The sequence below is a fragment of the Adiantum capillus-veneris genome, chromosome 26 (genome assembly GCF_014529385.1).
Source record: "Adiantum capillus-veneris isolate H3 chromosome 26, ASM1452938v2, whole genome shotgun sequence".
Classification (NCBI taxonomy): domain Eukaryota; kingdom Viridiplantae; phylum Streptophyta; class Polypodiopsida; order Polypodiales; family Pteridaceae; genus Adiantum; species Adiantum capillus-veneris.
In genome coordinates, this window is record NC_140956.1 from 76,203,863 (window position 1) to 76,215,771 (window position 11,909).

The following is an 11,909-nucleotide window of genomic DNA, read 5'->3' on the forward strand; positions in this document are numbered from 1 at the left end:
ACAGAGTGGTGTAAGTCTAACACCCCCTCTCAGCACCTAATGCTGAGCAAACCGCATGAAGCCGAAGATGTGAGGCAAATGATGAAGATGTTCGCTGCGATGTTCACTGAATGACAATACTCCGGCGAGCTCCGTGAGTGTAGCAGCAGTATGGGGTGTCACAACCACCAAGAAATCTCCATGGTAAAGTACCGTCACGAGCAGTGTAGTAAATTGTTGTACTCCGCCGATACAGGGTGAAGATACTGCATGAAGGTCCCGAACTAAGTGTCCCTTGTCGTGAAAGAAGTGCAAGTAGACATGCAAGTGTCCTGCCCAATAGGATCTGTGGTGTCTGTAGTCAAACCGTCTGGAGAAAATGGAGAAGCCCAGGAACCGTCATGAGAATGACCAGAAGCTGTCAATGCATGAACCTGCAATCCAGTGTGGCCACGTGGCTAAGCTGTGTAAAACTCCAGGAAGGCCAAATGTAGAAATCTGCATCGTAAACATTCTCCGAATCAAGGAAAGCCAGACTAAACAGTCTCCATTGTAGAAGCTACCGTAAGCTGCAGTAGTCAGCAAGAGACTACACGGACCACCACCGGATGGTGTTCTGTCAGTAGGTAGGGTAATCGTAGATGAGGGGAAAGCCAGACTCAACAGTCTGCGATGTGAAGAGCCTCTGAGAAGAGGTGTGGTTAGACCAAGTTGTCTGCACCGTAATCATCCTGTAGAAGTAGGGAAGCCAGACTGAGCAGTCTGCACCGTGAAGATCCTCTGAGAAGAGAAAAGGCCAGACCAATCTGTCTATGCCGTCTTGCCTGTATCTCTTGCCTCCAATCCTCCGGTGTCAACCAAAACAGAATCCGTCTTGCCTCTATCTCTTGCCACAAAACCGCAACTCGGTGTGGCTCTCAATGTGAATGAGCTGGGAGTGGCCTATTGCCCACGTCGGGGGATAAGTCTGTTGTAAGGTTACCGAGGGTGAGTGTAAGCAACTCTAAGGTAGCAATCCAAATGATCACGAGTGTAGAAGAGCAACTGCACTACCATCCAAGCCAAGCTCCCGGTGACTCCGGATGTAGTCGCGGGATGCTTGATCTCCCACATCTCGCGGGTAAACTCTCCAAGAGAGTCCAAAGCACTGAAGTCCCACTCCAATCTGTAGATCCAAGCAATGAACCTGTCCAAGAAGAGATCCAAGATCCTCTCCCCAAGTCCATGTAGATGCTCCTGTATAAGCAAGTGATCCGACGTGTCGAGGTCAAGTGGTAAGTGTCTGTCCATCCAAGATGGTGGTGTCTTCTTTGGGAAAGTTGTGATCCCATATGCCATGAGCATGGCCATATCTCGTGTGAACTCCTCTGATGAGTGCATAGGTGTGTCCATAGCAAACCACAAGTCACCACCCCCTCTGGAGTATGCAACCGCCGAATGATGGCTGAAATGAATGGATCTCCCAAGGATCGTACACTCGTAGATGATCAAGCCGATGTCGAAGATATCGTGTACTGCAACAGTCACTGAGAGACCGCATGGATGACCACCGGATGGTGTCCTGGCAGGAGGTAACTTCATCCTCTATGGAAAACACAAGCCATGTGGTTGCTGTCCACCCAAAAACACAACTGTGAGGTGATGAAAACGCTGCTGTCCAGCAATTTTTAGCGTGCTCGTACGCTCCCGGCAGGGTCCAGAGCGGTGCAGAGGGTGTAGATAGGGGTGGTGAAGCACTATCACTGCCCAGATGGGCTGAAAACAGAGAAAACAGCAAGGGGTAATAGCTGAAATCTGATGAAGACGGAGAGGATACTCGGCGGCAATGCACTTGATGCAAATCCGGGTAGGTGGTGGCGAGATCCGGGGTCCAGAAGCTGAGCGCTGCCCTCCTGCTGCAAAAACGCAAGTCAATTTGCAGCCCACTTTTGCTGCACTTTTTGGCACCAAAAACCTTCTGTTTCCTAAAAACACAAAGGCTTGATGGGTACCCTAGGTGCCCAGAACTTGTGGAAGGTGTCAACAACACAAAGTGACCAATAAAACTGCCGAAAATGGGCTAAAAACCCAAAAACGCAGATCTGGCTCAAAAAAGCAGATGGAGCAGAGGAGGTTTCCGACAATGAAATGATCCCAAAAGTGAAGCACTAGCAGCTTGATCCAACAACACTGACCTGATCTGCAAAACCGCAGGTAGAGGGGGATCCTCTGCGACGAAAAACGTAGATCTCAACGCGTGCCTGGTTGTTTGCAAAACGCTCGCAGAATTTGCATGAAAACGTTGGTTATGCTAATCTTGGGAGGAGAACTGTAACAGACTTGGACACTCCAAGTCAAGAATCAATCGCGACAGCACCAAATAACCACTTCACTACAATTCACAGATCACAATAGATTTGCACTAGCCCGGCGGAGTTTTGTGCCTAGAGATATTGGCCCCAAAGACTCGCGGCCCTTTCGGTATTTCTTTATGTATTAATCAATCATCAATGTACAAGAGACCGATTAGGGTTTCACTCTCAGACTCTGCGTCCAGATGCTCTCAAAAGTGAGCCCTAAACCACTAAATTAAAGGTTACATCGGAAAATCATCGTGATCATTCTGTGTTCTCGGGAGATCAAAAATGAAATCCATTTCAATACTTTCCCAGGGTCGGGTGGGTATGGGTAAAGGCTGTAACAATCCCTGTGCCTTATGCTTGTCAAACTTGACCTTCTGGCATACTAAGCAACTGCGCACAAACTCTTCCATATCCTTTTTGAGTCTCGGCCAAAAGAAATATCTCTCTACCCCCTTAATGGTGGTAGCAATGCCGTGGTGACCCGTAAAAAGTGGACAGTTGCATTCAGTCATAACCTTTTCCCTCAACGGCTGTGTAACGCACAACATAGTTTTTCTCACCAAGTAGCCTTCCCGAAGGGAGTATCCAGCTACTGTCTCCCCATCCCGTATCCGTGTGAAAATATCTGCAAAATCTGTATCTGTGGCATACTGATCGACCATATCCTCGAAGCTCCTATGATGTATCACGGAAATAGCCAGAACCCACGGCTTCCGAGAGAAAGCATCTGCCACCACATTCTTTTGTCCCTACACATGGACAATCTGGAAGTGAAACTATGACAAGATGTTCATCCACCGCATCTACTTTTCTGAAAGCTGCTTCTGTGACAAGAAGTAGTGCAAACTCTGATGGTCTGTAAAGACAGTAAAATCCGCTCCGAGTAGGTAATGCCGCCACTGAGTAAGAGCGTGGATAACCACCAGAAGCTCTTTCTCATATATCTGTGCTGTCATCCTAGGCCTAGAGAACAATCGGCTCTCATAAGCAATGACATGGCCTTCTTACATCAAGACCGCACCCAGACTACGACCACAAGCATCACAATATACTTCAAACGACTTTTGCAAGTCCGGCAAAGTCAAAACTGGTCCTGTAGTCAATTTCTCTTTCAATGTCTGAAAGGCAGTCACCTCTGTGGCCCCACGAGAAAGGGACTCCTTTCTGTGTCACGATATGCAAAGGGGAAGCAACCTCTACAAACTTTCGTATGAACCGCCTGTAGTACGAACACAGTCCCAAGAAGCTTCCAACTTCATGGACATTCTTCAAATCGGGCCAATCACGTATAGTCTCTATCTTGGCCGAATCCATTTGCACTCCTGCTGCTGAGACAAAGTGTCCCAAAAAGTGTATCTCTGAAGTTGACGATCTCTATGTTCTGCCTCATTCTTGGAGAAAACAATGATATCATCAAAGAAAGTGCCAACAAATAGCCTGTACTCTCGAAAAATCATGTCCATCATCCGGTTAAATGTCGCAGGAGCATTGGTTAAGCCAAAAGGCATCACCAAAAACTCAAATAACCCAAAAGTAGTCCGAAAGGCTGTCTTGTAGACGTCTCCCGTCGCGATTCGGATCTGATGAATCGGAAATCTGTTCTTGATGGTGATTTTGTTGAGAGCTCTATAATCGATGCACATTCTCCAAGATCCGTCTTTCTTCAAATCTAACAACAGTGGAGAGCAATACGGTGAAGTACTAGGCTGGACAAGACCCTTTTCCAAGAGGTCTTTCACTTGGTTCATAATCTTTTCATTCTGTACTCGGCTCACGCGGTAAGGTGGCCGGTTCGGTGACGTGCTTCCAAGTATTAGGTCAATGGTCTGATCTTCAGGCCCTCTAAAAAGCAATCGGCATGAGTGTGGAGAAAAATCTTGGCATTCTTTTGTTCAGGTCAAAACATATTCAACCTTTATCCATCGTTCAGTTCTCTCCCAAAAGAATGAGTAAAGAAATTGAAGTTCATCAAGTACAATCTCGGAACCCTTCATTTGTCAAAGTCGCTTTCTCGGCCCGGTAGTCAACCACGGCGTAGTTCTTGTGGTACCAAGGGATCCTGAGTAGAACGTCACTCGCGTGCCCTGAACACCCTGTCATTGCAAACGAAGTTTGCCAATGTTTGGTGTAATGGCAACATCCCATTTGGGTGCCAGTCGAACTACGTCCGCCTGTGGCGTCAGTCTGTCGGGCGTAATTCCAAATCGAGCCGCCAATTCCAAGTGAAAAAAAGTTGGCCTTGGCTCCTTCAAAAGAGATTCCTGATCCTCCACTTTGCCCCAAAAGCGGCAAAGTTTGTACTTTCATTCATTAGATTCGGTGCAGGTCCCACGCCATGTGGTACCAGTTCTGCTTTTCTATCTGTCTTTTCTGCCACGTTCCTCAGCTGCTCTCAAACTCTCAAGCCTGTCGTTGTCGTTATCATCATGTTCTTTCTGTGCCTTTTTAGGGCACGACTTCGCAGAGAGATGTCCATGTTCCCCGCATCCAAAGCACTTCCCCTTTCTGATGAAGCGAGCTCTCTCCTCAAGAGTAAGCTTGGGTCATGCATCCTTTTTCTCTAGATTGCCCTTTTTCTTTCTACTTTCATTCCCACAAGTCTGTTCGGCTCGTTGTGTCATGGCCTCATCTGTGGGGTAGGTCAGACTGCCAGAGTGAATGGCAAATCGCTGCTTCACATGACTCATCAACTCCCGAATAGAAGCTGACTTATGTTTCAAGCAGTAATCTCGGATCTCTGTAGGTAGACCCAAGGTGAACCGCTCAATCTGTTCTCTGAACGAGATCTTCTTGAATGAAGAAGGGGTAGAAAAGAGCTCCAGATTCTTTCACAGTAAGCATTGATGGTATCTTTCTTGGTCATCCGAAGATGGTTCCAAGCAGCTCGTACATCTCGTTCATATTCTTGCGTCAACCAAGAAGAAATAAAAAGCTTCTTAAATTTCAGCCATTTAACTGGCGCAGTCTTGTTTAAAAGAAGCGTGGACCACCAAGTACGAGCATTCCCCCTTAAGTAAGAGGCAACTCTCCGAATCTTAGAGTGCTCTGAATAGCGTCCTCCCGCGAAAGCGATGTCAAACTGTTGTATAAAAGACAAAGCCTTCGAAGCATCTGAGTATCCTGAAAAAGTATCAAACTTGATCAAGTGGCCACCTTCCTTAAGCTCTCTTACTTTCTTGCTTTTATCTTCGAGAAAGTCATATTGGTTGGCTTCGTAAAAATTCTTCTTGTTCGCATAAAAGTTTCCGTCATCGGAATCTGAGCTATCTGTAGACGAGTCCTCAGTAGAACTGTCAGTCTCTAGGCGAGATTTAGCCTTCTTTGCCTTTTTCTTGCCGTTTCCGAAGCTTTGTTTCTTGCTTCGCTTTTTACCTTTTCTGTCTTCTTCGCTCGAATCTGAAGAGCTAGAAGAACTGTCAGAAGAAGAATAAGAAGAAGAACTGGGTACTCCTTCAAATAGGACACGCTTCTTCTGTTTCTTTGCCTTGTCAAATGTCGACTGACGACCCAAATATCCCGGGAAGTCAGTGCCTTTCTTCTGCTTTTTGCCGTGCTTTTTGGCTTTCTTTTGCGCGTCAAAAAGCTGAGCAATCCGTGCATCAACCACCTCTTCTAGTTCCTTCTCTGTATATTGTTTGTGATCAGAAGGTTTCTTGAGAGCAGGTTTCAAAGGGTGGCGTAGTGGTTTTCTGCCACTGTGCATGCACTTCCTGAAAAGAAGTCTCGCTCATATATTTTGCCAATTTCCGATCCTTCACAAAACTGAGCATCATCTTTGTTGCATCGCCGATCAATTGACGACACTTCATCTCTCTTTGCTCCCCCTAAGTAGGCCGAGGCGGGCCATACTCTCTGCCGGAATCTTCGTTGTGATCCCTGCCCGCATCTCCAGATGCAGAGGGAGTCGATTGATCCTTGCATGAAGCCATAGATGCCGCGGAAAAAAATTGGGATCGGATTTCCCGTAGAAGAGAAATTGGTCGTGCTCTGATACCACTGTAATAGACTTGGACACTCCAAGTCAAGAATCAATCGCGACAGCACCAAATAACCACTTCAAAACAATTCACGGATCACAATAGATTTGCACTGGCCCGGCGGGGTTCCGTGCCTAGAGATATTGGCCCCAAAGACTGGCGCCCCTTTCGGTATTTCTTTATGTATTAATCAATCATCAATGTACAAGAGAGCGGTTAGGTTTCACTCTCAGACTCTGTGTCCAGATGCTCTGAGAAGTGAGCCCTTAACCACTAAATTAAAGGTTACAAGGAATGCCCAAAAGCAGAGCCCCAAAAGCTTTAGAACAAAAGCAGAATCTATGTTTCTCTCTCGAACCCTCTTCAGGGTTTTAAAAATAAAGGAGATCGTTCTCTCTCTTTCTCCTTGGCCATTTGCGTAACCAAAAAGCTGCAAAAGCGTCACCCATGCTGATGGTTTTCTTCTCCGCAAATCCCGGAAATCCGTACCTGTTGCCACGTGGCACTGGCGCCAGCTTTTAGGGTTTCAGCCAGCAGTTAGGGTTAGGGTTTCCAGAAATTAGGGTTTCTGGCAGAAATTAGGGTTTGCAGGATTTTTAGGGTTTCTGGCATAAATTAGGGTTTTTGCTATCGGTAGCCACGTCATCACTTTGTGACAAGAACCTGATGCGATGATGCGCCCTTGGATCATCGAGAGCCTGAAGCTGCTGATACCATGTGAGAGTGCGCGTGTGCGGAAGCGTGAGAGAGAAGAGAGAGAGAGAGAGAGAGAGAGAGAGAGAGAGAGAGAGAGAGAGAACACTAGAGATGATGAAGAGGGGGCGATCAGCCTCCCATGACTACCATGAGCAAAAGAACCTCAGTACAACCAATATGATGGAAGGGGTACAAATAGGTGCCCAAGGGGAGGTAGGGCAAGGCCTGATGAAAATCCCCACAACCCAACAGAAAAATGATATATGGAAATATATGTGGGCGCCTCGACAAAAGTGGGCGGCCAGCCCCAAACTCAGGCGACCAGACCAGGTACAACCTAGACTATGGGTGGCCAGCCCGGAGACATACTAGCCGCACAAGTATGCCCTAGACCTATGAAGTAGCAGAGTGGTGTAAGTCTAACACCCGTCACGAAAACCAGCGAGATCTTGCACTCCGCCGCCATCCCGTTGTGGTCCGGTACTTCGACAACCCATTGAGCCTCCCCTCAGCCATTCCCTCGCCGGCATCAAGTGCTCCATTGCTGTCCATCATCGGCATCGTCGAGATCTGCGTTTTCAGCCCTTCATTCCTCTAGCATCGGGAGTGCAAATCAACCCCTTGGTAGCCATGCGCAATCCCACATCGAGAAGGATCAAAGGTGGATCAGATCAGCCCCGGAGGTGCCTCTTTTTGAGGAGTTGCCATGGCGATTGCGGTCATCCGAGTTAACAGAGTCTGCATTGAGGTATTGCATTGTGTGTACATTCCCTTTACGCAATCTAAAGCAAATACCAGATCGGCAACGATGTAAGGGCCCTTGAGAGGGTTGGTTGGAACCCCATCGAGTGTCACTCTTCTCTCTCTTCCTCTCTCCCTCTACACATCTCTATTGCATTCTCTCAGCCCCTCTCTTCAAGGAAAAGTAAAAAGAACCATCATTCAAGCACAAAGCAATCGCTAATGCCAGGAAAGAAGGAAAGGATTGTGTGTGAATGCAACGTCAATTGGATGCTTTGCACACGTTTACACACGAAAGTGGTTTGTCTGTCAACCTGGGTAAAACCAAGGTTATGGTGTTTAACACCACCCCACAGTGGATCAGGAGGTCAGCACCTACATTCACATACGGCCAGGAGACTGTGGAGTACACAGACGCTTACACTTACCTTGGAGTGGTTTTTAGCGGACCTACATTCTCACTCAGAAGAGTAGCAGAGACCAGACTTACTAGAGCCCACGCAGCATTGGGTAGATTGGAGAGGATGTGTTCGCAAGTTCAGTTTCTGGAGCCCCGGACGAAGCTCTGGCTCTTTGACACCTTGGTGGCTTCAGCACTGCTCTATGGAACCGAGATATGGGGACCTTCACTGGATCACCACAGGAGGCCGGGTCGCTCAGACGGATGGGGGAACATGGAGAAACCTCTCGTCTCTATGATCTCGCGGCTCATTAGAGCCAAGGCATCAGTACCACGTGCCATTATCCGAGCAGAGCTAGCGGCCCCCCCACTTGTGGTGGAGGCGCTCACCAGATCAGTCTCCTTCATAAACCGCACATGGGAACTTCCTAGAGACAGATATGCTCACATAGCACTTGAATCCTCTCGACAGTTAGCCATACAAGGAGATACAACATGCTGGTATGGGGAGATGACATCATGGTTTCGGGCACATGGGTTCAGCATAGACAGGCTGCCACCATTCCATTACTCACTGGATGCACCATCTCTCACTCTTACACAGTCAGAGATCACCAAGCTCATCCGCCAAGACCTAACCCAGCTAGACACCAGGAGGACATGGATACAACCAGCACAGGAATTGGGCACGAAGATGGCTTTCTACAGAGACCACCTTCTCCAGCTTACGGAAGATGGTTTTGTGGCGAGACCCAGATACATGGATACCCACTTGTCTCATGGGATACGCTGTGCTATTCGCCAGTTACGCACATCTTCTCACAAGTTGCGGATTGAGACTGGGAGGTACAGCGGAGTACGAGCAGAGGACAGGACATGCCCCTTGTCTAACACGGAACGAGACAGAGCTACACTATACGTGCTGCTGCCCCGTCTACTACGAGATACAAGGTCGCTTCCACTGCCTGTTCAGAGAGGGTTTTGGACCACTCTCAATAGTCATGGGATACGAAGATCAGAGATGTCTGGGTTTGTTCTTACTCGAGCTGCGCAGACACAGAGATAGCCTAATGAATGGCGAGGCTAGCCAGTCTCAAAGACGGATCACAGACTTCTTCAAAGCAAACACGGGACAGCCGCAAGAGCCACTCCCACAAGAGAGCTCCCCCTCGTCTCACACCAGAGGTACACTGATTGACCGAGCAATTGAACTAGGGAAATCCAGGCGCCCACGACTGCGAAGAACTACACAACATCGACGGGTTCTACGACAGAAAATTCGGAGCACGCTGGCCAGGCATGCACGACGCCCAGTCAGACTACTAACCATGGAGGAAATTGATGAGATTCGCCAACGACCGATGCTAGATCTCTTGTGATTCAGCCATCCCAACAAGCCACGCAAATTTTCCCACTTAGTTTTATGCTTGGCTCACATCGACCAGCTTAGGCCCCCATAGTAGATATCTTTGTTTTGTACTATTGTTAGGTTATTTTGTTACTCCGACTTTGTATCAGATCCACCACTTTGTAACTTTCGGGTCTCATAGGTCATTATGGCCTTTTGAAGACGTTAATATAACATTTCATTTCTCTCTCTCTCTCTCTCTCTCTCTCTCTCTCTCTCTCTCTCTCTCTCTCTCTCTCTCTCTCTCTCTCTCTTTGTGTGTGTGTGTGTGTGTGTGTGTGTGTGTGTGTGTGTGTGTGTGTGTGTGTGTGTGTATAGATAAGAGAGGATAAACGAATGCTCTGTAAACTTTGTAGCTCTTGCAATAAACCAGCTGGGTGTAACCTGTGGGCAACGGAAATCAGAAAATCGGGAGTACTAGGACTCTTAGTTCTAAATTTTATCCTTTCTGCATTTTGTAAGTTTTAACATAGTGGAAATTCCATGCATCTTGTCATGTCCCTCCCCCTTTGTTTCATACATACCGGCGTATGGTATTTTCAAGGGGTAATCATACTTTTGCATATATTCATACTTTTGTGTGTATGTCCTATGGAGGCACTAAAAGGCCATAAAGAGTCAGTTCTGCTGCCTTGAATAGTCACCACATTCATCTGTCTAGCATAAAAGTTGCTAGCTGACCAGTTGGCAAGGACAGGTGAAAATCTTGCCTCAGACAATATGGCATCATATGTATAGTTCACACAAAGGCTACTGAGCATGCAAAGTCCTCAAAAAACTGCATAAATGCTTGTGAGTGAGAGAAGGGGAGAAAGGCAATCTTGGAAGAAAGGGCAAATATGTGTGACGAAGCCCCTGGGATCCACATCTAATGGACAAAGGCTCCAATGCTTGTACCAAAAATACTAATGTCAATTTAATAAGGGAACTCAACCATTTAGTACAGAGCATTAAATACAATGTCCAGAGATGCTTGGGTTTCTTTTCAACATTGGCCTGTAAAGGGGATTCTACGGACAAAGAATGGCAGCATTTACCAGCCACAATATGGAGCAAATTGAAAGTTCGGGTGAGTGGCAAAGAAAAACATTGGCCTGCCAAATATCTGAATGCACACAAGGAGAAAGATGGCAATTCTATGTAAACTTGTCACAGTTACAAGTGATAAAATTGGCATAGGCCATGGATATAACATAATGCTCTGACAATCACCATAACACTGCCCAATGTGTAAGGCTTACAAAGTACCTGTTCAACATCACGCTCCACAGGGCCCGTACGAGATGAGTCTGCCATTGACTCGACATGCATCAGACACAACAGCAAGGAAATGTCATCATTGTACGCCTCGAAAAGGGGTCGAAACAGAATGCCATCACAACTGCATTTGATGAGGGAGGTATCAACGGGACTTCTGCCAACTGCATTTTCTCTCTATCAAAGTGGTTAACCCCACATCATGTGATTATTGTCTCAGAAGAACTCCATTCAACGTGAGGGTCTTGAAACAAGAACCATAAACCTGGTCTGCTCCATTTTCGCACAGCAAAAGGGAAGCCTGTCTCTGCATGAACTCCAACGTTTGAAAGACGCAAGAAAAACCTGGATTTCCGCAAGGAACAAGGTAGAATGATGAGGGGAGGAGCGATCTCTGTGTTGGGTGAGAGGGGAAAGCAAGGAACAGCAGAATGCAGGTGATAGAGGGGCAAGGGAGACGAAAAGGTGCCCTTCTGCGTCGACATAGTGTGGCCTTTGCGTCTCGCTTTAGTAAGTGATGTGCGGGTGGGGCTTTCCTCGTAGTGCCGGAGATGGTGCAGTCCGTCACTTCTCTCCTTTTCCTTCTCTCTGCTTTGCATACTTAGTGGGGGAGCACCAGCTCTGTTTTGTTCAAATACAAAATGGGTCCACACCCCAGAAAGCCTTAAAGCGTAATGTCCTCTCTGCTCCTTTACAAGTTTACACTAAAACATGCTTGATGACTATTTTACACACTAAGAAGACAAAAGAATTCGCAGCATGCGCTCTCTTTGACCCGTCAGAAATGTTGTCGCACACTCTAAGTGGACAAAAATTATGCTCGAACAAGAAGGGCTTGCTACACTTCACATAGACATCCTTTGACTCTATTTGACTTGTGGGCATGGATAATGTGACTACAAGGCATGGGAATGGGATGAGGCATCACAAACTCAAAATTATGATCAATTATCCTCCTAGTTTAGCATTTTTCCATATCCACTTGTTCCCTCTCATAAAGAGAGTGCTCCTGTGATAGTGCTAAGGTAAAGCACACATAGTCATGTGATAAAACAAGTAGCACTTGTGGGCAATGGCACCGCCCTTTAACTGCAATACACTGCTGAGGT

The 11,909-nt window shown here is 47.0% G+C and overlaps 1 protein-coding gene across 1 annotated transcript in view; it reads right to left on the bottom strand.

Moving 5' to 3' along the window:
• LOC147423679 (PH, RCC1 and FYVE domains-containing protein 1-like) overlaps positions 1-11,408 on the bottom strand; it is a 34,141-nt gene extending 22,733 nt beyond the window's left edge. Inside the window, exons 1-2 of the mRNA XM_086500878.1 lie at positions 11,066-11,408; positions 10,792-10,964 (exon numbers count right to left, since the gene is read on the bottom strand). Of these exons, the coding sequence (XP_086357004.1) occupies positions 10,792-10,964; positions 11,066-11,399 (507 nt within the window). The 5' untranslated portion in view covers positions 11,400-11,408. The remainder of the gene's footprint in view (positions 1-10,791; positions 10,965-11,065) is intronic.
• Between the last annotated feature and the right edge of the window lie 501 nt (positions 11,409-11,909).